This window comes from Lepus europaeus, chromosome 20 (assembly GCF_033115175.1).
Source record: "Lepus europaeus isolate LE1 chromosome 20, mLepTim1.pri, whole genome shotgun sequence".
Taxonomy (NCBI): domain Eukaryota; kingdom Metazoa; phylum Chordata; class Mammalia; order Lagomorpha; family Leporidae; genus Lepus; species Lepus europaeus.
In genome coordinates, this window is record NC_084846.1 from 31,305,509 (window position 1) to 31,333,282 (window position 27,774).

Genomic DNA, 27,774 nt, shown 5'->3' on the forward strand with positions numbered 1-27,774 from the left:
CCGGTTCTCTGCTGCCTCCTCTAGAAGACAGGTGGATTCATTCAGACAGGTTAGGATCCGCTTGGTAACGGCTCATAGACCTCCAGGCTACACTTTTCCACTTTGCCGGGAAGTTACTTAAACCTCCAGTGTGTTTCCCCATTTCCTATGTTAAAGTAACAACTCTAAAAATTAAAAACGTACATCGAAGCGGACCCGGTCTTATGGCGACTAAGCCGCCGAGCGAAAACAACGAGACGGAACGCAACTAGGGTGGGTGTAGCCCGGCGACGGCAAAAAGACCCTCCGCGACCCGCTCGCTCCAGGGTCGCCGCAGGCCGGGTGGGCGGTGAGCTGACGTGGAGGGGCGGGCCTAACCCGCGCGGCGGCGGAAGGGCCCGCCCCACGGGCGGAAGTGACGTCGGCCGGAGCTGGGCTCTGAGGGGAGGTGAGCCGGTCTGTGGAAGGAGGCGGTGGTGGCGGAAGAGGTTGGGTGGCTGATGGCGGCTCTGGGTCGGAAGCCTGTCTGACGTTGTCCGTCGGTCCGCAGGCTTTCCGGAGGTAAGGCGCCTTTTCCCGGTCCGCCTCAGCGCCTCGTTGAGGGGCGGACCCCAACGGGAGCGCTCCGGGGGGGCTCGTGCTACGCCCCTCAGACTCGCGTCTACGGGCCCGGCCGGTGTCGGCAATGGTTTCCGTGGTGACGCTGCTGCCAAATGACGATGCTTTCCCTTCCTGCAGTCACCCCTTCCCTCCCGGACTACGATTGTGACGGCGGTGTCGGCGACTCGGGCCAGCCGGGGGGTTGGGAAAGCGACGGGCGGCCGCCCCCACGGGGGCGGGCAGGCCCGTGGGACAGGCCTTGGCGGACCTGGGGGGCGCGTGTGGGACGGGGGCGACCCGCGGGGTGTCGGGGGAGACGGGCGGAACCTCTGGGGTCCGAGGCACAGCCCCGGGGCGCGTGTCCTGAGGGCAGTGTGTGCGCGCGCGCCCGCGGCGTAGGTGAGCTTGGTCGCGTCCCGAAAGGACGGCCGGGTTCGCCACTGCGGAGAGAAACCCAGCTGTTTTGGTTTGAGTCGCCCGTGGAGGAGGAGGCGGAGACTCGCTGCGCCGCCTACTTTTGCGGGCCGGGCGGAGCTAGCTGTCCGGGCCAGGTCGGCGGCTCACCTGGGCTGCGGGATCGGCCCGCTCTGCACCCCCGCGCCTTGGTGCCCGGAGGAATTCTCCAGGATCCAGCGGGGAGGCGCGTCTGTCTCTGCTTAGTCACCTTGGCTTGCCCACTCCCAGCCGCTGCGGGTCCGCAGGTTGCGCACAAGTCCCGGCAGGCGTTCGTGAACCTGTTCGAGCCTGTGTGTGTTCGCCTTCCTGGTGAAAGTTGCTGGGAGACGCTGTGGCGTTGCAGACGGATTTTTGGTTTCATGAAGTAGTTGCGAATTGCTCTTATGCTAAGGATGTAGATGGGGAAAAGAAACCGTCCTTTTTCAAGTCTGCTTTCCGCTGATGGGAAAATTCCCGTGAACTGTGCTAGGACAGTTACTAATTATCGTTTTGGCTTTCAGTTCCAGAAGCCTTTAAAAAGATGCTTTGAATAACGTGTTAGTCTAAACGTGGGCCTTTCGTCCTCAAAGTGCCCTTCCAAGGTACAGGGCTGAGGTCAGGCGCTCTCCTTTGTGCTTTCTTGAAGGATTATTTGGTTATGCTAGGACGGACTTCTTATTACACTTCCCGGTTTTTTTTGCAACTTGATCGTTAAAATTTAAAAAACATCCTATTGCAGTTCTTGTTTTTCTAGTCATCGCGTTCTCTGTTTACAGCTGGGATTGCAGCAGGTGTGTAGAATTAACCAGTAAATACCTTTTTCCTAACAAACATTTTGGAGTTCTAACTTGCAGCCTTTTAATAGGATGTTAAATATTAACGAAAGATTGTAACTTTGTTCCTGTACTTCTTTGGAGGACTTACTTCACATGCTTAGTTTACTGGAGTTGTATTCTTTTGGAACGGATACTATGTAAAATTTGGGCTTTATGCACTCTGATTTTTAAATATTTTGCCCCAAATAAGCTTTTAGAAGAACATAAAAATTCCCTAATATATATAAGCAAATATCACAGCATTTTAGAAACCAGTTTATTACATAAACTTGAAAGTTAAGTAAAAATGGTATGGGTGAGGCCAGGCAGAGCCTGGGAGCACTTAGCTGTAAAGGATTCTGGAGACAGGGTCCTAGTGAGAGTGCAGATTGATAGACTGGAGACACCGCTTCTGTCTCCAGAAGTTTGTTGTTAACATCATCTCTGAAGGAGAAGTCTATAAACCAGTTGATAATCTTTAAGTATGCCAGGCATTTTTTCCCCTTCAGATGTTTGTCCTATAGGACGAAGTTTGGAGATGATTTTAAAGATTCATTATTTGTTTAAATGGGAGTTTTAAAAACTTTCCATAAAAACTCTTTCCAAAAACTCTCTCAACCACTAGATGAATTCCAGCATTTTTAAAGGCACAAAGTGTTCATATTTTAAAATGCAATGTATTGCAGTAAGTCATCTTTGGAGTTTTTATTACTAGTCTGTTTGATTTGCTTATTTGCTTTGCTTTTACTAACTTTATTTTGGAAATTTTCAAACATGTGAAAGGAGAATGAACAGTAAAAGGAGTCACATTTTGCTAATTTGTTTCATTACCTCCTCCAGCACTTTTGTTTTTTCCCTTGAAGTTGTGCGTGCTCTCTCTCTCTCTAATGTCAGAGTGAGACCAAAAGTGAGTCCTTAAATTCCTGTGACAGATGGGACTGGGCCAGGCTCAACTCAGGAGCCAGGAACTCAATCCAGGTCTCCCACATGGGTGGCAGGAAGGCAAGTGTTTCACCAGCTCCCTCACCCATCAGCAGGAAGCTGAAGTGGAAAATGGAATCAGACTGAAATTCATTGGCCCTTTAACTGCTGTGCCAAATGTCTGCCCCTCCCTTGGAGTAGAGTCCCAGACCTTGACATTTCACTTAGTAGTAGCATCGTGTACTCTAACTGATCAAGACTTTAAAAAATAGAATCACCATAACCATATTATCCTGTAAAACAAAATTGCTTATTTCTTGTTCAGTTTTAATTGTTAGGACTGAAGTAATTATCTAAATTAAAAAGATTAATTTGACTTTCTGTATTAAGTGCATTGAAGTTCTTCATGTAGTCTGTTTTCTTATTTTTTAAAAGATTTTATTTATTTGACAGGTAGACTTACAGACAGTGAGAGGGAGAGACAGAGAGAAAGGTCTTCCTTCTGTTGGTTCACTCCCCAAATGGCCACTCCAGCTGGCACTGCACCAATCCGAAGCCAGGAGCCAGGTGCTTCTTCCTGATCTCCCATGCGGGTGCAGGGCCCAAGCACCTGGGCCATCCTCCACTGCCCTCCCGGGCCACAGCAGAGAGCTGGACTGGAAGAGGAGCAACCGGGACTAGAACCTGGCGCCCATATGGGATGCTGGTGCTGCAGGCAGAGGATTAACCAACCCAGTGTGCCACGACGTTGGCCCCCATGTAGTCTATTTTCTACTAAGTTGATTAAGGCTTACATTTTTGGGCTGGTTGAGTAAAACAAGTATCAGGAACCACTGAAAAAATATTACAGTGAAAGCCAGATCTCTGTTGGACTTGAAAAGTTCTAAGAGGAGGAACTAAAGATAGCGTTAAAATACTTTTTTTCTTTCCCAAACTTATTTTAGCTGTATTTTTAACTGAGTTTCCACTACATGTTATTTATCTTTTTTTAAGACATTAACAAATTCCCCAAATAAGAGAATTGGATTATTACAAAAGTCTTCATAATTTAAGAGGTTTAGAGCTTTAGAGAATGTAGTAGGCACCTGGAACAGGAGGCACTGTAGCCAGCTTGTACGTAAGATGTTTCCCAGCCACATCTGGCTGGCCCTTTAACTGTTGACTGGAAAAAAGTTTGCTAATCTTTGGCTTGCTAGTCTTTGAATTCTTTTCTCTGGAGGTGCACTTTGGAGAATGGGAAGTAGAACTTGGCATGGTAAAGTTGCTTGCTTCTGCTTCCCTTTATGTGTAGGAGCTATATTTCCTCCCCAACTGAACAAAGTTTGTATTTTTTTTTTTCTCTCATGATGTGAAGCTACACTTCCCAGGCATTACCACAAGGTGATGCAGTGACTTTGCATATTAGTTCTCCATGGGACTTTGAATGTGAATGCTCTTGGCCTTGGCATTCTTAGGGAATTCTGACATTTTCATAAGCTGGCTCAGCTCTTTATTGTATTTATCAGTGGGAATAGTGAACCTGAGGAACTCTGGGAATTGGAAATTTTCATTTCCTATTTAAATTGGATTAATGATGTAATACGCAGATTACATCCATGTTAACTTTTTAAAAATAACTTGAAGCTATGTTATAACTTAAGTAATAAAATCAAATGATAAGGATGGTGGGATGAGTTTTACAAATATTTCTGTATTTAAAGTAACTGACATTTTTTAAAAAGTTAGAATGTTAGAGATTAATGAGGGCTATTACTAGGAAGATTACAAATTATCTTACAAACTTGAATATATTTAAAGTGTAATGTTGGTGTTTTTTATTAAATACTTAAATTTTGGGAAGAGGATTTAAAAATGAAATTTCATTTTAACATCATTTAAAACAGTTAAAATATGTTTGTAGAAATTTTCAAACAATGAGTTAAAAATCAAAGTTCTGTTAAGTCCTGTTTTTACACATGTCCCTTATTAAGTAAAGACTGGTGTGTACTTTATCTGAGACCCTTTTGATGGATTTATAAACATCTACTCATAAACAAATGCATATCTGTATAACTGGGTTATGAATTTTTGGGAAAATTTTAACTGATTAAATAAAAGTTCAAACTCCATTGCCTTGTTTTATAAGCAAATAGTTACAGCTTTGTTGATTTAGTTTGCTTTAGGAATTAGCTTGTTAAATTTTGAGAAAGATTTCAACTTTAAACAGCTTTTAATTAAAAACATGGGAAACTTATCCTAAACTAGCTTATTTTCTCCTTGCTGAATGTTTTTCTCCGAGAAACCCAAGCACATTCTTCATAGAAAAATATTAGTTTTGGAAGCTGTAACTGATAGAGGTTCATAGAACTGATTGAGCTAGTTTCTCTTATTGGTATCTTACTATGGTGAGTGTTTTTGAAAGAACTGGAATGGGTGGACTTTCCCCCCATTTTTGTGAAGCCATTCACTTGAGAAGAGGTTATCCTGACTATTAGTATCATGACCTCCTGGAGCCCAGATTAGCACACGCAACTCTGGAAGAAACAAACCAAAGTAATAAAAGTGTGCAGTTGTTTTAAGTGGAGTTCCCCAGTGTTTTAAGTGCTACCTTTTCATTTTCCTGAAGGCTTTGGTTACCAGGAGGGGAGTATTCACTGTTGTCCCTCTGTGAGGTAGAATTGTTGGCAGTAAAGCTCATGTGTTAGTGCAGAAGTGAAGGAAGATTACCCTTCACGCTGAAGTCCTTGCAAGGACATACAATGGCTTCCAGGTTCATTTTAATGGTCTCTTTATGAGATGTCTACTATATTGTTCAGTTAAGCAGTACATTGACCATAACAGAAGCAGAGAGGACACTATAAGAAAATTTGGTATTTTCTAAAGTGTTTATTTTAAAACTTAAAATTTTCCTTAATATTTCAAACATGTCAGCAAAAGAAACATTTGTAAAAGTAAACTATTTTAGGTCTTAGCAGTAAGGCTTCTTCGTAATTGCTAAAATATGAGTTGAGTCTTACTGTTGTGCTTGCACTGTACAAAGTTCATTGATTTGTGAAGTAAATTAGATTAATTTGGTTAGCAAAAATCTTGCCCCACTTTTCCCCTACAGGGATATCTGTTTTAATGACTCAGAAGCAAGGGCCTTAAGATTAGTCATAGTTTCTTATGTGTACTGTAGAATCAGTGATTGTACTGAGTCTGTAACATACTTGTAAATTTTTAAAAAATAAATTCCTAGTCATTTCATTTTTTCTCAGAAGTAGAACACAATATATACAACACTTGAGTCTTATTATAATCCACTTGGACCATGCATCTGCTTTCCAGTGTTTGGTGTTTACTAAGCCAGTGAGAATCCACCGAATCTCTTATAGATTATAAAATTAAAATCTTTCTAAAAGATTTTCAACAGTATGTACAAGGGTGATTCAAAAAGTTCATGGGAAAACAGAATTAAAAGATAAGTATTGTGGTGCAAAAAATTTGAAATCCATTCGTAGCTTTTTTATAATATCCAATTGTCCATGATCATTTTGAAGATTCTGGTATGCGTGGGTTTTTAAATTTTTTATGCCAAAATAAATATCTTTTAATTCAAATTTCCATGACCTTTTTGAAGTACCCTTGTATATGTATATGCAATGTACTTAGGCCCCCACTTCCAGAAGGTTTTTTGTTTATTTCTGTTTTCTGTTTTTAGGCCCCTAATGGTTCTAATAGGTAACAATGTTGAGAGATGCTGGCCTATGGGGTCACAACATGGGATGGGGATCCAGACACAGAGAGGTTGGCATTAGGTTCAGTTATAGGACCTAGAACATGGGAAAGCAGAGAAGGATGGAATGGACTGGGTGTGGGAGGAAAATGAAGAAGTTCATAGGTTCTATGTTAAAAGGAAAAGTTAACTGACCAGTAACCGATAAAACCCTGACTTTTAACTGTCTTTGTTTCTGTTTTTTAGTGTCTGTTGCTAGAGGCCAACAGGTTTATATTGGCAATGTGTGCACTAAAACATCTCTAGTTCATTTGATTTTGGTTGAAACAGAAGCAGAGGGCTAGGCTTTCCAGGAAATTTGAGAGCTTTTTTGGTATAATGTTTTAACACTCATATAACTTTCTGAGCTGTATTGGCTTTAGTTATTTTTCTATTTTTCTGTTTTATATTTTAAGGAAAAGTTGCAATATTAAAAGTGTGTATCTTTTCAATAATTAATGTTATGTAAATATCTATGAAATTTGTGTTAAATGTAAGGCATTTTCTGAAGTTCAAGTTTATTCTTGGATGGTATTATTTAATTTGTATGAATTACTTGTTCCAGATTCACAATGACATCCTTTCAAGAAGTCCCATTGCAGACTTCCAACTTTGCACATGTCATCTTTCAAAATGTGGCCAAGAGTTATCTTCCTAATGCACACCTGGAATGTCATTACACCTTAACTCCGTATATCCATCCACATCCAAAAGATTGGGTTGGTATATTCAAGGTAAGAAATTTTTTCAGATATGTCTTCTATGTAGGCAATTTTTAATTTTCTTTTTAAATGGATTGAATAGCTTATACTGGCCTTTTCTTGACTCTACATTAAGGATCATTTTTGTAAACACTGTAAAATAATTTAACAGTGCTCACTAGTAAAAAGCAAATGTTGGGAATATTCATCAGATTTTCCTCTCTGATCAAAAGGTTCATGCTCCTTCAGTTTTGTGAAAATTTTTTTTTAAGAATCTGTCTTTTCCATTCTTTACCTGGAAAAAAAAAATCTTTAGACTCACATCATTATGTCTCTTCCAGTAATTTGTAATTAATTTTTTAAAGATTTATTTATTTGAAGGAGTTAAACCGAGAGAAGGAGAGGCAGAGAGAGAGAGAGATACGTCCATCTGTTGGTTCACTTTCCAATTGGCTGCAGCAGCCGAAGCTGTGCTGATTGGAAGCCAAGAACCAGTAGCTTCTTCCGAGTCTCCCATGCAGGTGCAGGGGCCAAGGCCTTGGGCCATCTTTTACTGCTTTCCCAGGCCATACATAGCAGAGAGCTGGATTGGAAGTGGAACAGCTGGGTCTTGAACTGGTGCCCATATGGGATACCAACAGTGCAGTTGGCAGTTTTTACCGGCTACACCATAGCGCTGGCTGTAATTAATTAATTTTTTTTATTTGATAGGTAGAGTTATAGACAGAGACAGAGAAAGGTCTTTCTTCCGTTGGTTTACTCCCCAAATGGCCACCACAGCCAGTGCTGCGCTGATCTGAAGCCAGGAGCTGGTTGCTTCCTCCCAGTCTCCCATGAGGGTGCAGGGACCCAAGTACTTGGGCCATGCTCCACTGCCCTCTCGGGCCACAGCAGAGAGCTGGACTGGAAAAGGAGCAACCGGGACTAGAACCTGGGGTGCTGGTGCTGCAGGCAGAGGATTAGCCAAGTGAGCCACAGTGCCGGCCTGGCTGTAATTAATTTTATACAGCTCTTGTCATGTTAGCTTTCCCCTTGTTTTGCATTGCTTAAATATTGCTCATATTTTCTTACCCTGTTTTAGGAGAGTATTTTACTTGACTGAATAGTAAATTCTTTGTTGGCTAGGGTCCCAATTCTTATATTTTACCAATCACTTTGTGTATTATTTGGTTGAAAATTGTGTTTGGGTGATAATTAGTGGTGCCTTGTGCTGGGGCTTTATGGCAGTTTTAACTCTTCACAATGTAGTGGGGGAACTAAAATGTAAGTGTCTTTTGAGCAGTCAGACTAATGTCATGAATATGCAACCATTAAAAGTTACTTTCTCCTGGATCACTCGAATCTCCTTCAGAATCTTGTATTCTAGATGTGATTTATTTATTTTATTTTAGAATTAATTTATTTATTTGAAAGAGTTACAGAGAGAGGTAGAGCCAGAGAGAGAGAGAGAGAGGTCTTCCTTTCCACTCCCCAAATGACCGCAATGGCCAGAGCTGATCTGATCTGAAGCTAGGAGTTAGGAGCTTCTTCTAGGTCTCCCACGCCAGTGCAGGGGCCCAAGGAGTTGGGCCATCTTCTAATGCTTTCCCAGGCCATAGCAGAGAATTGGATTGGAAGAGGAGCAGCTGGGACATGAACAGGCGCCATTATGTGATGCTGGTGCTGCAGGCTGGGGCTTTAACCTGCTGCGCCACAGCGCTGGCCCCGTAGATGTGGTTTCAGAGGCTTGAAATTTTTTTTGTCTAGCCTGTATACAAGTTAAATAGTAAAGCAGAAAGAATTCTAGCTGCTTTAATTGGGCACATTGAAAGTATGGGCCAGTGCTGTGGTGTAGCGGGTAAAGCTGCCACCTGCAGTGTCAGCATCCCATATGGGCGCCGGTTTGAATCCTAGCTGCTCCACTTCTGATCAAGCTTTCTGCTGTGGCCTGGAAAAGCAGTGGAAGATGGCCCAAGTCATTGGGTCCCTGAGCCTGCACGGGAGACCCGGAAAAAGCTCGGAAAAAGCTCCTGGCTTTGGGTCTGCACAGCTCTGGCTATTGTGGCCATCTGGGGAATGAACTAGTGTATGGAGGATCAATCTCTCTCTCTCTCTCTGCCTCTCTGTAACTCTGCCTTTCAAATAAATAAATATTTTTTTTAAAAAGTATCTAAAGGTGAAAGTCTAGCCTGATACAGGACAGAAAAACTAGATTTGGATTAAACAGTATTTCAACTTTTAATGACATTTTAGTTCCCCTTTTTGAATCTCTTATTATTTGATACTTCTGAATAGATGAATTTCTGTTAACTTTTTGTGTGAGTGCTTGCTGGATTCCATGTTGGGGAAAAATTCATTATTAGCCTCATGAAATCACTATTAGTTTTATGTGAAATATTAATATCAAATTACCGACACTAGTGGAGAACTGGTTTTTCTGTAAGAATGGGAGTGAGAAAAGAAGGGAAAGAAAGGACATTTTTCCAGTAGGAAAATGGTGTAATCAAAGGCACAGAAGTGAGAGTGTTTTTAAGAGTGAACAGGCATTCTGATTCTTTTTTTTAATTTTTATTTTTATTTGAAAGAGTTAGAGAGAGGTAGAGACAGAGAGGTCTTCCATCCACTGGTTCACTCCCCAGGTGGCTGCAACGGCCAGAGCTGTGCCGATCTGAAGCCAGGAGCTTCTTCTGAGTCTCCCACGTGGGTGTAGGGGCCCAAGGACTTGGGCCATCTTCTGCTTTCCCAGGCCGTAGCAGAGAGATCAGAAGAGGAGCAGCCAGAACTTGAACCAGCACCCATGTGGGATGCTGGTGCTTCAAGCCAGGGCTTTAACTTGCTACACTATAGCTCCAGCCCCCCCCCCCCCCCTTTTTTTTTTTTTTCTTTTAAGATTTTATTTATGTATTTGAAAGTCAGAGTTACACAGAGAGAGAAAGAGAGGCAGAGAGAGGTCTTCCGACCCCTGAATCATTCCCCAGTTGGCCGCAATGGCTAGAGCTGTGCCAATCTGAAGCCAGGAGCTTTTTCCGGATCTCCCACGCAGGTGCAGAGGCCCAAGGACTTGGGCCATCTTCCACTGCTTTCCTAGGCCATTGCAGAGAGCTGGATTGGAAGTGGAGAGCCAGAACTTGAATTGGTGCCCATGTGGGATGCTGGCACTTCAGGTGGCAGCTTTACCCGCTACGCCACAGTGCTGGCCCTGGTGTTTTTTTTTTTTTTTTTTTTAATTTTATTTGAAAAAGTGAAAGAGTAACAGATCAAGAGATAGGTAGAGGAATCCTCTGGTTCATTCACTGAATGCCAGCCACAGCTAAGCCTGTGCCAGGCTGGAGCCAGGAACCAGAAACTTAATTCAGGTGTTCTAGGTAGGTGGTGGGGATCCAAATATTTGAGCTATCGCCTGCTATCTTCCAGTGTGTGCATTGCATTAGTTCAGTGAATTCGTTGAACTAATTCTTTACTATTGGACATTTATATTGCTAAATGCTTATCATTAAATAATGCTTAATAAGATCTGTAACTATATTTTGTTCCTTTGTCTACTTACTGCATTGGGTAAATTCTTAGAAGTGAAATTGCCATGTTTATGGCATTGAATCATTTAAACATTTTATGTGTACTACAAGTTGCCCTCCAGAATGATTATGTTGGGTAGCATATTAGCAGTTAGGCAGGAAGGGTACGCTCTGGCAGGTAATTTTAGGAATAAAATTTTAGGAAGGAATAAAGATGGGTAAGTGTGCGATATGCTTGAGAAAGTGTTAAGGAATTTGATTTGCCTGGAGCAGATACCAGCTTTAGAAGATGAATGGGAAAGGTTAGCTTAGATCACATTATGGATTGTTTTAATGTTTGAGGAATAGGTTTTCAGTAAGGAGTAATAAAGTTTGGAAGTGAACTTTAATCTTGTAATACAGAGTAAGATGCCTTGGGATTTGAAGAAAATGGAGATACAGAAAACATTTAGACTCTCCTAATTTTCTTTGTGAGAGAATGAAGGCCTAAAGTGGAGGAGGGGATCAATTTCAGGTACTAGTCCAAAAGTAGATTTGTAGGATATGTCACCAGTCAGTTGGATTGGGACTGGAACTCATTCCATGGCACCTCAGTTGGGAGAAAGAAGGACATATGCTAAAAATTTGGAAGGGCTTAAATATGAAAAAGGTTCGGTCTTAAACTGTTAGAAGACTGTTTCAGGAAATTGGAGTAGGTAACTAGGAGATTGGTAAGCAGCAGTTTTATGACTTTCTTCAGAGAGGATCACCACCCAGATTTTGTGTGTGAAGAGTGCCAAAAGTAGGTATCATTCAGACTGTAATGGGAAGGGAAGTTGAGGGGATAAAGAGCACTCCAGGGATTTTATTTGTTTTAAAGATTTTTTTTTATTTGAGAGGTAGAGTTAGAGAAGCAGAGTCGGAGAGAGGGAGAGAAGTCTTCCATCCACAGGTTCATTCATTCCCCAGATGGCCTCAATGGCCAGAGCTAAGCTGAGCTGAGCTGAAGTTAGGAGCCAGGAGCCTCTTTTAAGTCTCCCATGTGGGTGCAGGGCCCAAACACTTGGACCATCTCCCACTGCTTTCCCAGGCCACAGCAGGGAGCTGGATTGGAAGAGGAACAGCCAGGACATGAACTGGCACCCATATAGGATTCCAGCCCCGCAGACAGAAGCCCAACCCACTATGCCACAGTGTTGGCCCCCTGTGGTGGTTTTGAGTGCATTATTGAAATCCTAACTGGCTGTGAAGTCCAAGCTGGTTGAGGAAGTAAGTGAAGCCAGACAAGTATCATAGACTGGTTGGCAGGTTTTGAATTTTTTTTCTTATAGTTTTTATACTTCTCTTTTCCTGTACTGATTATTATTTTTTAATTAATTAATTTTTTTGACAGGCAGAGTTAGACAGGTCTTCCTTTTATGTTGGTTCACCCCACAAATGGCAGCTACGGCCGTCGCTCTGCGCCGATCAGAAGCCAGGAGCCAGGTGCTTCCTCCTGGTCTCCCATGCGGGTGCAGGGCCCAAGCACTTGGGCCATCCTCCACTGCCTTCCTGGGCCACAGCAGAAAGCTGGATTGGAAGAGGAGCACCAGGGACAGAACCGGCACCCCAACCGGGACTAGAACCTGGGGTGCCAGCGCCGCAGGTAGAGGATTAGCCAAGTGAGCTGTGGTGCCGGCCTGATTATTTTTGTAAATAAAGATTGATTGATTTATTTGAAAGGCAGAGTTGGAGAGTAGACAGAGATCTTCCATCAGCTGGTTCACTCCTCAAATGGCTGCAACTGCCCAGCTGAAGCCATTATCTTCTTCTGGGTCTCCCTCATGGGTGCAGGGACACAAGGACTTGGACCGTCCTCTGCTGCTTTCTCAGGCACATTAGCAGGGAGCTGGATTAGAAGTGGAATAGGTGGGACTGGATCTTATGGAGTGCTGGCACCTTAGGTGGAGGCTTTATCCACTATACCACAGCGCCAGCCCCTGATTAATTTTAATTATAACAAAATAAGCATGTAACATTTCTATTACTTTATATTTCATGAAGATTTTTTTGTCTGTTACACTTCCCATCTTACAGATGTGGTATAACAGGTCTAGAGAGAAAAGGGATTTGTTCAGAGGTTATCCATTAAAGTGAGATTTAAGCCTCATGTGAACAGGCATTCGAGTATTCTCTGCCTGTTTGGTTAAGGGAGATAGGAATATAAAAAGTGGACAACAGAGTTGCTTAATCAGTTCAGGAGGCATTTTCTATAATTAGTAAAAATGCAGGGGAAGAACTGCACCTGAGGCCATATCTTTATTAGTAAAACTAGGATTAGCCTAGTGAGCCATGGTGCTGGCCCTATATTTAGGTTTTTAATCCATTTTGAGTTAATTTTTGCGTATAGGGTAAAGGTCCAACTTCATTATTTTGTATGTAGATATGCAGTTTTCCCAACACCGCTTGTGAAGAGCCTTTCTTTTCTCCCTTGTGTAGCTTTGGCACCCTTGTCAAAGACCATTTGACTATGTATTTATAGTTAATTTTTGAGCCCTCTCTTCTGTCCCATTGTTCTATACATCCACTTGTAAGCTAGTACCATACTGTTTTATTTCTTCCTTCCCTTTTTTTTTTTTTTAAACATTTATTTATTTATTTGAAAGGCAGAGTTGCAGAGAGAGAAAAGAGAAAGAGATCTTCTATCTGCTGGTTCACTTCCCAAATGGCTGCAATGGCTGTAGCTGAGCTGATCTGAAGGCAGGAGCTTCTTCCGGCTCTCCCATGTGTATGCAGGGACCCAAGGACTTGAGCCATCTTCTACTGCTTTCCCAGGCCATAGCAGAGAGCTGGATTGGAAGTAGAGCACTTGGTTCTTGAACTGGCACCCATATAGAATGCTGGTACTGCAGGAGGCAGCTTTACCTACTACACCATAGTGCTGGCTCCCAAACTGTTTTTATTACTATAACTTTATAATATGTTTTGATGTTGGGATACATAAGGCCTCTACTTACATTTTTCTTTTTCAAAATTATTTTGTTTATTTGAGGTCCTTTGAGGTTCCATATGAACGTCAATGCAGATACATTGGGTACTGTTCATATTTCTTTTTTTTTTTTTTTTGGACAGGCAGAGTGGATAGTGAGAGAGAGAGAGACAGAGAGAAAGGTCTTCCTTTTTTTTGCTGTTGGTTCACCCTCCAATGGCCGCTGTGGCCGGCTCATTGTGCTGATCCGAAGCCAGGAGCCAGGTGCTTCTCCTGGTCTCCCATGCAGGTGCAGGGCCCAATCACTTGGGCCATCCTCCACTGCACTCCCGGGCCATAGCAGAGAGCTGGCCTGGAAGAGAGGCAACCGGGATAGAATCCAGCGCCCCAACCGGGACTAGAACCCGGTGTGCTGGCGCCGCAAGGCGGAGGATTAGCCTGTTAAGCCACAGTGCTGGCCTGTTGATATTTCAACAGTATTACGTCTTCTAATCCATGGACATTGGATGTCTTTCCACATTATTGGTATTTTCTTTAATTTCTTATTTTATAGCTTTCAGTGTGGAAGTTTTTGATCTCATTAAATTTATTTCTGAGTGTTTTATTCTCTTTAATGCTATTGTAAATAAAACCATTTTCTTAATGTTATTACTGGATTGTTGATTGCTGGTGTATATATAGAAGTGCCATTGACTTGTGTATTGGTTTTATGCTTTGCAACTTTGCTGAATTCATTTGTTTATGTATGTAAGTAATCTTTAGAGTTTTCTATATATAAAATATTTTCATCTATGGACAGATAATTTTATTCCGTCATTTCCAGTTTGAATGCTGTGTATTTATTTTTCCTGCCTAAGTGCACAGGTTAGGACATTTCAGCACTATGTTGAATTGGTGAGAGGGACTTTGTTGCCTTGTTCTTGGTCTTATAGAAATCCTTCAGTTTTTCATCAAGTGTGATGTTAGTTGTGGGCTTTTTGTATGTGGCCTTTATTATTGAGATAATTTCTTCCTATTTCTAACTTTTTTTTTTAAATTATGAAAGAATGTTGAATTTTGTCAGATGCCTTGAATACATCATTTGAGATGATCATCTTTTTTCCCTGCTACTTAGTGATGATATGTAATTATTGAATTTGGTTTGCTAGTATTTTGTTGAGTATTTTTATATTAGTATGCTTCAGGGATATTGTTCTGTAGTATTCTTGTTGTGGCTTTATCTCAGTTTGGGGTAGGGATAATGTTGGCCTCCTAAAATGGCTTTCGAAGTATTCTTTCCTCTTCAGCTTTTTTGAGGAGTTGAGAAGAATTTAAATATTTAGTAGAATAATCTAGTGATGTTGTGTGTTCCTGGGCTTCTGTTTTTTTGGGAAGTTTTAAATTACTGACTATAGGTCTGTTCAGGTTTTTTTATTTCTTCATTATCAATAGGCATAATGCCTTTCTTTTTGTGTTATCCAATTTGCTGGTATATAATTGTTAATGACTGTTTCTTCTCTCTCTCTCTTTTTTTTTAAGTCAGTTATACAGAGAGAGGAGAGGGTACCAGTTCTAGTCCCTGCTGCTCCACTTCCAATCCAGCTCTCTGCAATGGTCTGGGAAAGCAGTAGAAGATGGCCTAAGTCCTTGGGTCCCTGCACTCTTGTGGGAGACCTGGAAGAAGCTCCAGGCTCCTAAGGTTGGATTGGCCCAGTTCTGGCCGTTGCGGCCATTTGGGGAGTGAATAAGAGATGAAAGACTTTCTCTCTCTCTCTCTCTCTGCATCTCTAATTCTGCCTTTGAAGTAAATAAATATTTTTAAAAAAATTTATTTGAAAGGCAGAGAGGTAAACAGAGATCTCCCATCCATGAGTTTACCCCTCAAATGTCCAGAACTGCTGGGGATGGACCAGACCAAAGGCAGGAGCCAGGAACTTAATCTGAGTCTCTATGTGGGTGGCAAGGTGCCAACTACTTGAGTCATTACCTATTGCCTTCCAGGGTTTGCATTAGTGCAAGCTAGAATTGGGAGTGAAGTTGGTACTTGCACTCAGGTCCTCTGACATGGAATATGCCCAATGCTGGGCCAAACAGCCATCCTGTTGATTTGTTGTTTTTATAGTGACATGCTTTGATTCCCTTCTCATTTTCTTCTGTGCATCTTAACATAGGTATTTTCTATTTGTGGTTACCTTGGGAATTACATGAAATATGTGCTATAATTATTTCAAGTTGGTAAATTCAATTCCATGAGAAAATTTTATTTTACATCTCCTGTCTACTTTATTGATGTTAAAAAATACAGAAAGATATAATTTGTATCCTTTAACATAGTTTATAGTTATAAATTTTTTATGCGTTTATGTTCTATACCAGAATTAAAACTGATTTAGGTACCACCTTTACGTTATTACAGGATTTCCTCTGTACTGTGATTTTTCTGCTTAGAAATCCATGGTCATCTTGTGGGATCCCCTTTTATGTGATGAATCACATTTCTCTTGCTACTTTCAATATTCTCTCTTTGACTTGGCAGTTTGTACTATGCCTTTGTTTTTATGTGTAATGTCTTTTTGGATTTATACTAGTTGGAGTACTTTGAGCTTCTTGAGTTTGTCCATTTCCTTCCTCAAATTTGGGAGATTTTAGCTATTGTTTCTATATGTATTCTCTGTTCCTTTCTCATTTTATCCTTTCTTTCTAGAATTCTCATTTCATACACACACACATACACACAATTGTTGCCTGTCTGGTCATTTTCCCTAAGTTCTTAATCCTTACTTTTCTTGATTATTTATTTTTTAAAATTTTTGTACCTCTAGCAGTAATTTCAAAAGAAGTATTGTTTGCTGATCCTTTGATCTGTTTAATTAAGGCAGATGTTGAACCCCTCTTGTGGGCTTTTCAAATAAGTTATTGAATTCTTCAGTTTCAGAGTTTTTGTTTGGCTCTTTTTAGTTTGTTTCCTTGTTGATATTCTCACTTTAGTCATGTGTTTACCTGATCTTTCTTGCTTGTTTATCTGTGTTTTCTGGTAGTGCATTGAACTTCAAGATGATTATCGTAAATTATTTGTTAGATAATCAGTTTGTCCAGATTTGTTTTGTTACTTTGATTGGGCCCTATCTCCCTGTTTCTTCATTTGCCTTGTTAGTTTTTGCTGTTTCGTGCCTTTGATAAAACACTCTCAGCCTTTATGAAATTGCTTTGTTTACAGAATGACTTTGCCAGCTTGGCTGGAGATTCTGGGACCTCTTGAGCTTTTTAGGGAGAATGTGTTTTTGGGCTTTTGCGGGTAACTTCCCAATTAAGATTTGCTCATTTCCCCTTTCAGGAACTTGTATTTCTTCCTCCCTCTGGTGTGTGTGTGAGGTACTGCAGGCAACAAGATATATGGCAGTACTTTGATCTTCAGTGGTCCCTAGGTGACCCACCTGTGCTGGTTCCCCTGTGCCTCAGGTGGACCACCGAAAAGCCAGAATGTTGGATACATATTCTCTTCATTTCTCTCCCAAGGGAGAAACATCAAATGGGGCTCTTCTTCCTATTCCTTCTGAATTGTGCTGGCATGGGAGGAGAGGCTGTTGTGGTTGTAATGAGATAGCTTTGCTTTTCTTTCTTTTTAAAAAAGGTTTATTTATTTGAAAGGCAGAGCATCAGGGAGGGAAGGAGGAAGAGAAGGAGGAGATGGAAAAGAGCGAGAGAGACACACAGACGAACATGGAGACAGACATCTTCCAACTATTGGTTCACTTCATATGGTTGCATCAGCCAGGTCTGGGCCAGCCCTGGGCCAGCCCTGGGCCAGCCCTGGGCCAGGAACTCCATCTGGGTCTCCCATGGATGAGAGGGGCTCAAGCATTTGGAGCTGGATTGGAAGTGGAACTGGATTGGATGTCATATGAAATGACATCATAAGTGTAATTGGATTGGATGCCATATGAAATGGCATCATAAGTGGATGTGCCAAAACACCAGCCCCATTTTCTTGGTTAAACCTTTTTAAGATAGCTTGTTCTTGATTTTGAGCTTGCCTGGAGTACTGCAACTGTATAACTGGTTTTTGAAATGCCTTTCAGACTGTACTTTGTTGATAAATTGTCATCCCCATGCTGACGTCCCCTCCCTTTTACATCTTTTTCTTATCTGGCAAAAAAAATCTCATTTTTATCCACTTTTTGTTTTTTTTTTCTCTCATGGAAGGCAACCAAGGAATAGAGCTTTTCCTTTTTTCTTACTCTTTCCTGTTCTCAACTGTACTACTTTTAGGAATTATATAATCATGAAATCAGCATTGGAAGGGGAGGTAGTTTCAGGAAGTATGAAGAGTGTTTTGTATTCTATGGGAGGACTGAGTAATGTCTGGATGATTAAAACGTGAATTTTGAGTTCAAATTCTGACTGCCATGTACTAACTAGCCTTTTATTTATTTCCTAATTTGTAAAAAAATAAAAAAAAGGCAAACAATATCTTTGACTGTACTTGAATCAGATATAAAGAAATGAAAGTGTCAAGTATTTTTGGCCATGACACCCAGAAATCAATTCTATGATTTGAAAGAGCATTAAGGAGGAAGGGAGGAAGAGAAGGAGATGAGGAAGAGGGAGACAGAAAGAGACAGAGACAGACTGCCCAGTGAAGTTGCATGCAGCTACACCTGAGAAAACATCTTCATGAAGCAACACTTACTATATGCAATTAAAAATTAAATGGTGGTCATGAACCAATGAATTGATTTTATCACTCCTGCTGGGTAGTAGCCTATGGTTTAGCCAGCGTTTAGAGATGAAGGTGACTGAGATTCCCCCAGCTTCAGTATTCTGTTGTTTTCTCTAAGCCAGTTGTAATCATAAAACCATGGAGAGCCTACCTCTGTGGCTGAAGCATAATTTCTTATAATGTAATTAGCGAATGGATAGCTAGTACTTGTTTTAAATGTCTCTAATATTGAGTTATTTAACATGGTATAGTCCTTCTGGAAAATACAGAAATAGATTTGTAAAGTATATATTCATGTTATTTGAAGATGTTTTAGTAAGAGATGAAGCATAGGGGTTTTCTTGTATTTATAAACATCTTGGTGTGAAAGGTCTTTATGTGAAATTTATGCAGATTCCTACAATAAGATGACTACAATGAAAGATTAGTGAATTTAAGGGGAAGGGATGCCTAAGCAAAACTGAAAAATCCTTAAATTTGAGGTATAAAATAAAAAGCTTTAAAAACTCTGTTCAGTGAAATCAAATTTTAAGCAGAATAGCTTTTATGTTTGAGCATGTGTGTTCATATCTGGGAGAAATTGGATGACATTGTATTTTAATGCGCAGCAGCAACTCTGGTGTTCAGTCTGTAGGTCTTTATAACATTAGACTATAGCTTAATAAATCTTAATTAGATAGTCTTGTTAAAATACTGACTTGTAGACACATGAGTATTAAATGTGTGTTTTAACTTGAGATTATAGTATGAAATAGTATGCTATATAGTATCAGGCTTATGTTAAACTATTTACTCAGAACTGCCCCCCACTTCGCACTTTTTGGTTATTTTCCTGTAGGTTGGCTGGAGTACTGCTCGTGATTATTACACTTTTTTATGGTCTCCTTTGCCTGAACATTATGTAGAAAGATCAACGGTCAATTGTGTACTAGAATTTCAAGGTAAGGGCTTGAAACTACAGAACTGAGTGACTCTAGATGTTTTTTATTGCCTTTAAAAATATTTGTACTCCATTTTAATTATCTGTTAAACATGTCCAAGGTGCCAAAGTTGAATTAGTATCTTTGTTTAGAAAAATGTGTAAGAATGTCTATTTATGTTACATTTATACTAGATATTTCTGGCTACTGTAGGCCACATGATATTTTATGTAGACATTGAAATGTCTTTTTATTTTCTTTCATTGAAAATGAGAATGGATTTCTTTCTAAATCTTCACCCTGTGGTGTTTTTTCTTCAAATAAGAACAGTAGTATTTCTGATACTAGAATACTGTAACAAGTTGGAAGTGAGGAAAGTAATCTAGATGAAAACCACAAGGACTATTAGCAGGATTTACAGAATAGTTACATTCATTCTGTCAGGTAAAAGTTTATATAAGATGGATCTAAGTGAGTAGTATAAAAGTTATTCTTGCTATAGCTTGATGTTGCATATGTGTTAAAAATACTCATTCAGCTAATTCTGATGCACGCTACCACATGAATGAAGTTAGAGACATGATGCTAAGTCAGACAAATACAAAAGGCCTTGATTTACATGAGGATGCTTTGAGTAGACAAATTCAGAGATAAATGGAGAGGTGATTGCCAGGATCTAGGGGAAAGAAGAATGAGGAGTTACTGTTTAAGGAGTACAGGATTTCTGTTTTCTAGAATGAATTTTGGAGATGAATGGCAGTGATAGTTACACAGCAATATGAGTATGCATTAGCACTTATCTGTATGCTTTAAAATGGTTAAGGTTGGGGCCGGCACTGTGGCATAGTGGGTAAAGCTGCTGCAGGCAGTACCGGTAACCCATATGGTTGCCAGTTTGAGTCCTGGCTGCTCCACTTCTGAGCCAGCTTCTGCTATGGCCTGGGAAAACAGTGGAAGATGGCTCAAGTCCTTGGGCCCCTGCACCCATGTGGGAGACCTGGAGAAAGCTTCTGGCTCCTGGCTTTGGATCAGTGCAGCTCCAGCTCTTGGCAGCCAGTCGGGGAGTGAACCAGCGGATAGGAGAACCCCCCCCCCCCCCCGCCTCTCCTTCACTCTGAGTAACTCTGCCTTTCATATAAATAAATAAATCTTTAAAAAAATGGTTAAGGTAGTATGTTTTGTTTTATGCCATAGATTCTATTTTGTCTTGAGAAGTTAATGGGCTGTAAACATAATATATTAATGTATATAAAATGTGTATAGAATTGTGAAGAACCTATTGAAATTGTTCTTAAGTTATTACAGTAAATATTGTTATGTATTTATATATGCTTTTTTAAAAAAATATTTGTTTGAGAGGTAAAGTTACAATGAGAGGGAGAAACAGCCATCTTTCATCCGCTGGTTCATTCCCCAGATGGCAGCAATGGCCAGAGCTGTGCCCATCTGAAGCCAAGAGTCAGGAGCTTCTTCCTAGTCTCCCATGTGGGTGCAGGAGCCAAGGACTTGGGCCATCTTACTGCTTTCCCAGGCCTTGGCAGAGAGCTGGATCAGAAGTGGAGCAGCTGGGACTTGAACCGGTGCTCATATGGGATGCTGGCACTGCAGGCCACAGCTTTACCCACTACACCACAGCACCGGCCCCTATTAAGAAGCTTGCTTTCTCCCCAAATTACCTATTACCTGATTTGGGTTGCCTTGTTCAAAATGTTGAAAATTAAGTTTACGTTATAGCACCCAAGCTTAAAGAAGATACCTAGGGGCTGGCACTGTGGCATAGTATGTTAGGCCTCTGCCTTTGGTGCCAGCATCCCAAATGAGTACCGGTTCATATCCCGGCAGCACCTCTTCCTATCCAGCTCTCTGCTTATGGCCTGGGAAAGTGGTGAAATATGGCCCAAATACTTGGGCTTCTGCAGCCATGTGGAAGACTTCGGGGGAAGTTCCTGACTCCTGACTTTGGATTGGCCCTGCTCTGGCCATTGTGGCCATTTAGAGAGTGAACCAGCTGATGGAAGACCTTTGTCTTTCTCTCTCCCTCTGTCTATAACTCTGCCTTTCAAGTAAATAAAAATAAAATCTTTAAAAAAGATACGTAAAAAATGAAACTGTACTGAAAAAGTTTTTTAAATGTAAGTACTTAGCATACAAATGCATACTTAAGGAAGCAGAAAACAGTTTAATTTTCAGGTAAATATTTCTAGTATTTTTTGAAAGGATTTATTTAGTTTTTTTTAAAAAGAGATTTATTTATTTATCTGAGAGGCAGAGAGAGAGAGTGGTCTTCCATCTGCTAATTCACTCCTCAAATGACAGCAACAGCCAGGGATGGACAGGCCCAAGCCAAGAGTTTCTTCTGGTTCTCCCACATGGGTGCAGGGGTCCAAAGATTTGGACATGGTCTGCTGCTTTTCCCAGGTGTATTAGCAGGGAGCTGGATGGGAAGTAGAGCAGCTGGGACACCAACCGGCCTCCATATCAGATGCTGACATTGCAGGTGATGATTTAATCTGTTAATGTTACAAGGCTGGCCCCGTGAACATTTTTGAATCATTCTTATGTATGCTCTGCTGCTACTCTGTTTCTAAGAAGAAAAGCTAGCTATTTTTTAAACATTGAAATCAGATGAAGTAGATATCACAACAATGAAGCTGAAAGTTTCAAGACATAAAAGAATAGCAGGTATATTGATTATAGATTTTTGAGTGGATATTCTAAGGTGAATATATTCATATTCAGTAATATATATTGTTGTATATTCATTTCACAATTGTTGAATGCGTCTTTTTCATAAATCATTGTGGGGTATTCTGGAATATATGTTATATGCACAAATATATAATAAAAATAAGTATGCATCTGCCTTCAATCTCTGTATCTACCCTCATGTTTTTGAGATCTGATGTAGGAGATAAAAGACATGTGTGTAAGAAATAGTAATGCAGAGTGTACTCTAATGGGCTGTATGTGTGTGTGTGTGCACTTAAAGATTTGTTTGTTTATTTGAAAGAGTTAGAGGTAGAGTCAGAGAGAGCTTCCATCTGCTGGTTCACTCCCCAAATGGCTGCATGAACAGACCTCACCCTATATCCAGCCTTTACCCAATTCACGTATGCAGCATGTTTTTTAGTTAATAATTGTCTTTTAAATGTATTAAATTTAGTATTGGTTAAAAAGTTCATTAAATGACGTATTCTCACCTCCATTCCTAGTTCCTAGATTTTTATACTGGTCATTCTCCAGTATTCTGAAGTCCTTCTCCCATTGTAGAATACATTCTCACCTCCTCCATATGAGTTGGTTTTGCTCTAGTGAAGATACAGAAGGAAAGGATCTTCTGATAGAATAATTTTACATCTAAAATATGAAAAGTTTGGGTATGTTTGAGAAGAAAGGAGGCGGTCAGTTGGTATAATTTGTGAATATCCGTAGGAAAGACATACTGAACATAGGTGCCAGAAACAGTGTGTGGAATGAGATGGCAAGTGTTGCTCAATTACATTGAAATAACGTTAATTTTATAATAGAAAGTTTTAATATTTGTTTACTACCTCTTAGGGTACTACCTTCCAAATGATGATGGCGAATTTTATCAGTTCTGTTATGTTACCCATAAGGGTGAAATTCGTGGAGCAAGTACACCTTTCCAGTTTCGAGCTTCTTCTCCGGTTGAAGAGTTACTTACGATGGAAGATGAAGGGAATTCTGACATGCTGGTGGTGACCACAAAAGCTGGCCTGCTGGAGGTTGGTATTAACAATGAGTCAGAGCTCATATTGGCTGGCATTTTAAGAATTTTCAGGTTAAGAGTATCTGCAAAAATCAAATGCTTTTCACTAAAGTAGTAAACGTATACTGTCTTTTTTGAAAGACCTAAAAGTCTTTTCGTTACAATTATATGGCAGGGACTTTGTCCTTAGAGCCTAAGGGTATTTTGTGCATAGTAGATGATGCAGGAAACACCTACTGAGAGAAATTAGACATTAAGCATCCTTATGTTCCCTTACCCTTACCTTTCTTCTTTGGTAGTGTGATTCGTTGATTGTGAAATAGGATAGACTGGGACCTCAAGCTGGTTGGGAGAGGATAAAAGTGAGAAATCTAATTGGATGTGAGCTTTGCTTTATGAGCTATGAGTCTGCTTTCTCAAGTGTGTCAAGTGAATACTAGTTTCTTAATTTAGATTGAACATTTTTAGAATAATTCTTTTTGTTGCTCATCTTATCAAATGAATAAGCTTAGATTAACCATAATTTACAAAGAAAAGGTAACAAGCTTTTCACTGTTTTAAAAATTGCATATTGTGGAGTTATGAGACTTGCTGTAGTATAAATTTACCATGTAGATAGATGATCTAATAGTACTGCATTTCTTAAGTTTTAGTAGTCATTGAAAGAAAATATAGAACTTTTTTTTGTCATTTCACAATATTTCCCAACATCTTTATACCAAAAAAACTAGAATACTGTATTTGAGTTACTGTAACTGTGTATAGTGTTTTTTACTGTAATAAAAGAAAAATTGTTTTAAAGTTGATTCAGTATACACTTTGGGTAGTGTACATATTTTGTATATTATAGGTCATTACTTTTTATTTATAACCAGATGGCTGACTTTTTTTCAAGTAAAATATTTTATGCCTTTGATTTTACTTTATTTACCTTGAAGAATGGAAATTAGAGGAAAAACAATTACAGATACAAATACTCTTATTAGACAATCTTAAAGATTAGAAGGAATCAGTCATTTTTTATCGTGAATTTTTTCATATCTTTCCTTCCTCTTTCCAGAAATTCCTCTCTTATCTCTAATACAGAAATGTAACTTTTATGGGGTGACTAAAGCATTTTGTGGTGACAACTGCCTGATGATCAAGGTTTTTAGCCTGGTATTTGAATGTTGGCTATGCAGAAACAGGCCTAGCTCTTAAGAAGAGTGTAGTTAGTATTTATATTGCAGTTTTTGGAATACTTAATAGACCACCCTGATCTCAGGGCCTCCAACAAATTATGGGCATTTTGACATCCATGTTTATCTTCTGCTTTTCTCCAGTTCATAGCATGATCTATTTCATTTCTTTCAATCCACAAAGGGTACTTTATAAAGAAAATTTAAGTTGCAGTCTCTTGGGTAAATATTTCTGAGATAAACTTTTTATTTTTGACAAGTCTTTTATGTTTCCACGTTCATTAAAATTTTAATGTTTTTATCTAATGCACAAAATTAATAGAAATGTGAGACATTATCTGAGTCCCTGTTGGTGTTAAAAGTGATTAATGAGACGTAGTCCTGCAGTGTGATCCTTGATTAGATAGCAGATTTAGAAAAGAAGTATTTTGAGGGTAATGTAGGATGTTTATGATCTATCTATTGGATGATATAAAATTATTCTTAATTTTCTTACCTACAATAATAGTAGTGATTAAAAAGAGACTATCCTTATTAGGAGATGCTTGCTCTGAAGTGTTTATTGGTGAAATGTCTAATTTCATTTGAAATGATTTAGTTTAAAAAAAAAACATCACATAAGTAAACTTTTAAAAAATAAATCAGGCATGAAAAAATTAATTGATTGAATAAACTTTTCCTTTTTCAGAGTGTTTAATCCTAACATTTTGATTTGGTTTGTTGGAAGAGGTAAAAGCATGATTCTAAAAGTTTTCAACCATTTTAGTGTTTAACCACTCTGATTTCATGAACCTGGGAGACTAATTTGATGGATACTACAGGAAAGCATTTTATTTTTCCGGCTAATGTACAATTCCTCCTTTGCAAAAATCTTGCCTCTCAGTCTCCATTCTTTCTGATTAGAATAAAAGATACTTTTCTGTAAGAGAAATATTTACTTAATTTTATTTACTATTGTTTTAGGTCCCTTTATTAGTTTTTAGAATATTGGTGTTTGATTTTCCTGACCTATTAGTATTCCTGTAAGGATCACTTGTATTAATAAATTATTGCAGTCTTCAAATTTGTAAATTTATTTACACAGATGTTTTAATTTAGCTAAATGAAGGCCTTTATATATGAGGGTGCATCAAAAGATTCATGGAAAGATGAATTAAAACCTCAGTTTATTTTGGGGCCAACCATACATAGTTTTTTTCATAATTTTAATTTAACATGAACATTCTGAAAGTCCCCTTGTATGCATGGATTTCAGAATTTTTCACACCAAAATAAACCTCTGTTTTTCATTTACCATGAACTTTTTAAAATACCCTTGTACATAGGAACTATTTATTCCTTGATACCTTAAAGAACCAAGACTTTCTATGGTAATCTCTTAAATGAACATTTCAACAGATACATTCTTAATAGATGCAAAGATTTCCTATGGGAGTGCCTTCAAGAAGAGAGCGATTTTCTTCTTGATGTGTTTGATTACTCCAGATAAGATAGCCCAGTACTTAAGTCATTTATGAAACTTAATGTGCCTCATTTTTAGCACTGATTTAAAAAGTAATCAAGCAGATAACTTCTTATTTTACTTTTATTTTTTATTTTTTTACTTTTGACAGGCAGAGTGGACAGTGAGAGAGAGAGAGAGAGAAAGGTCTTCCTTTGCTGTTGGTTCACCCTCCAATGGCCGCCGTGCTGCTGCCAGCGCACCGCGTTGATACTAAGGCAGGAGCCAGGTGCTTCTCCTGGTCTCCCATGCGGGTGCAGGGCCCAAGGACCTGGGCCATCCTCCACTGCACTCCTGGGCCATAGCAGAGAGCTGGCCTGGAAGAGGGGCAACCGGGACAGAATCCGGCGCCCCGACCGGGACTAGAACCCGGTGTGCTGGCGCCGCTAGGTGGAGGATTAGCCTGTTGAGCCACGGTGCCAGCTGCTTATTTTACTTTAATGCCTTCTTATAATATTTTCAACCCTAATCAGAGGTACCTTAAGTTTATGATTCATGAATTTTTCTAACAGAATAAGAGCCTGATTGGTAGGAAGTAGACAAAACGTAAAAATTCTTTGTCTGATTTCCTCATTTGTTTTTGAAATGGAGAAGTAAATTTGTAGTAACAAAATTTAGACTTAAAAATGACTCGTTTTGTTTTACAGTTGAAAATTGAGAAAATCATGAAAGAGAAAGAAGAACTGTTAAAATTAATTGCTGTTCTGGAGAAAGAAACAACTCAGCTTCGAGAACAAGTTGGGAGAATGGAGAGAGAACTTAACCATGAAAAAGAAAGATGTGAGCAACTGCAGGCGGAGCAAAAGGTTAGTTGTGTCCTGTGTGACTGGTTGGAATTGGTAGTGTGTTGTCTGGAGCCCACCTTTTCCAAGAACTGAAGCAATTAAAGTGAGAGAGAACTAGGTATTGGAAAAAAAGTAGCCTTTAAGTAGACATTTATACAAGAATAGGTCAGTTCCTATTAACCTTCTCCTGCAGCTTCTTTCATGTTTTAAGATGGTTAAAATACTTTTAGACTATTGGTACCAGGCTTGATTAGGTAGTCCCTGACAACTATTTCCAGATGTTTTACATTGCATTGTAGATTACTGAATAGTTTTTTTTTTGTTTGTTTATAGATATAATTAGAAATAAAATATTGAAAATGATAAACACTTAAAGGGTGCTAGAATAAATTATTTTCAAAAAATTCAGAATTCAAGGAAGCGGTATGTAGTATTAGGCAAAATTTTGAAATTTTGTTTCACATCTAATGATGTGAGAAATGGTACAGATTACCCTAAAAAACACCTGCTTGGAACTGGCACTGTTTTTTGAGCACAGAATAAGTATAAGCAGAAAACTGTGTGACTTCATTATAGATACAAATAGATTTAAGAAACTGAGAACAATGAAAAGTCACCCATTTTCACAAGGAAAGTAATTTGTTCTGACTATATATATAGATTGTGATTTTAAGTTGCACAGTCTAAAAGGTAGTTGAATTTACTTATATCTGTTGACAGGATTAAGCTATTGTTCCCTGAGGGCACAGTTTTTTTTTTTTTTTTATTGTTTTGCCAAACAGGGTCTAGAGCAATTAATAATTATTCATTGAACTGTTAGTACAGTGATTCTCAGCATTTTTATATTCCAGTGGAGCAGTTACATTTTACATACCTAATACACAAGTAGGGCTTAACATTCTGAGACAATTTCTCTTGCTTTGTTGTATTTGACGATTGGTCTTTTGGATAAAGAGTAAGCATAATATCAAGTAATGTGTACATTTGTAAGTTTCCTTATAAATATTTAAATGGCCTTCTAATTACTTTTTTTTTTAAGATTTATTTATTTATTTGAAAGAGTTACACAGAGAGAGGAGAGGCAGAGAGAGAGAGAGAGAGAGAGAGGTCTTCCCTCCGATGGTTCACTCCCCAATTGGCTGCAGCAGTTGGAGCTGTGCCCATCCAGGTCTCCCATGAGGGAGCAGGGGCCCAAGGACTTGGGCCTTCCTCTATTGCTTTCCCAGGCCACAGCAGAGAGCTGGATTGGAATTGGAGCAGCACTGGCGCCCGTATGGGATGCCGGCACTTCATGCCAGGGCGTTAACTCGCTGTGCCCTAATGCCGGCCCCTTTCT

At 39.6% G+C, this 27,774-nt stretch overlaps 1 protein-coding gene across 2 annotated transcripts in view; it reads left to right on the plus strand.

The window, feature by feature from the left end:
- Window positions 1-424: 424 nt before the first annotated feature.
- Window positions 425-27,774, plus strand: part of TAX1BP1 (Tax1 binding protein 1) — a 91,423-nt gene continuing 64,073 nt past the window's right edge. For both annotated transcript variants that reach the window (XM_062178466.1, XM_062178467.1), the window contains exons 1-5: window positions 425-540; window positions 7,049-7,217; window positions 19,163-19,265; window positions 22,803-22,990; window positions 26,301-26,459. In XM_062178466.1, coding sequence (XP_062034450.1) covers window positions 7,056-7,217; window positions 19,163-19,265; window positions 22,803-22,990; window positions 26,301-26,459 — 612 coding nt within the window. In that variant the 5' untranslated portion in view covers window positions 425-540; window positions 7,049-7,055. The remainder of the gene's footprint in view (window positions 541-7,048; window positions 7,218-19,162; window positions 19,266-22,802; window positions 22,991-26,300; window positions 26,460-27,774) is intronic.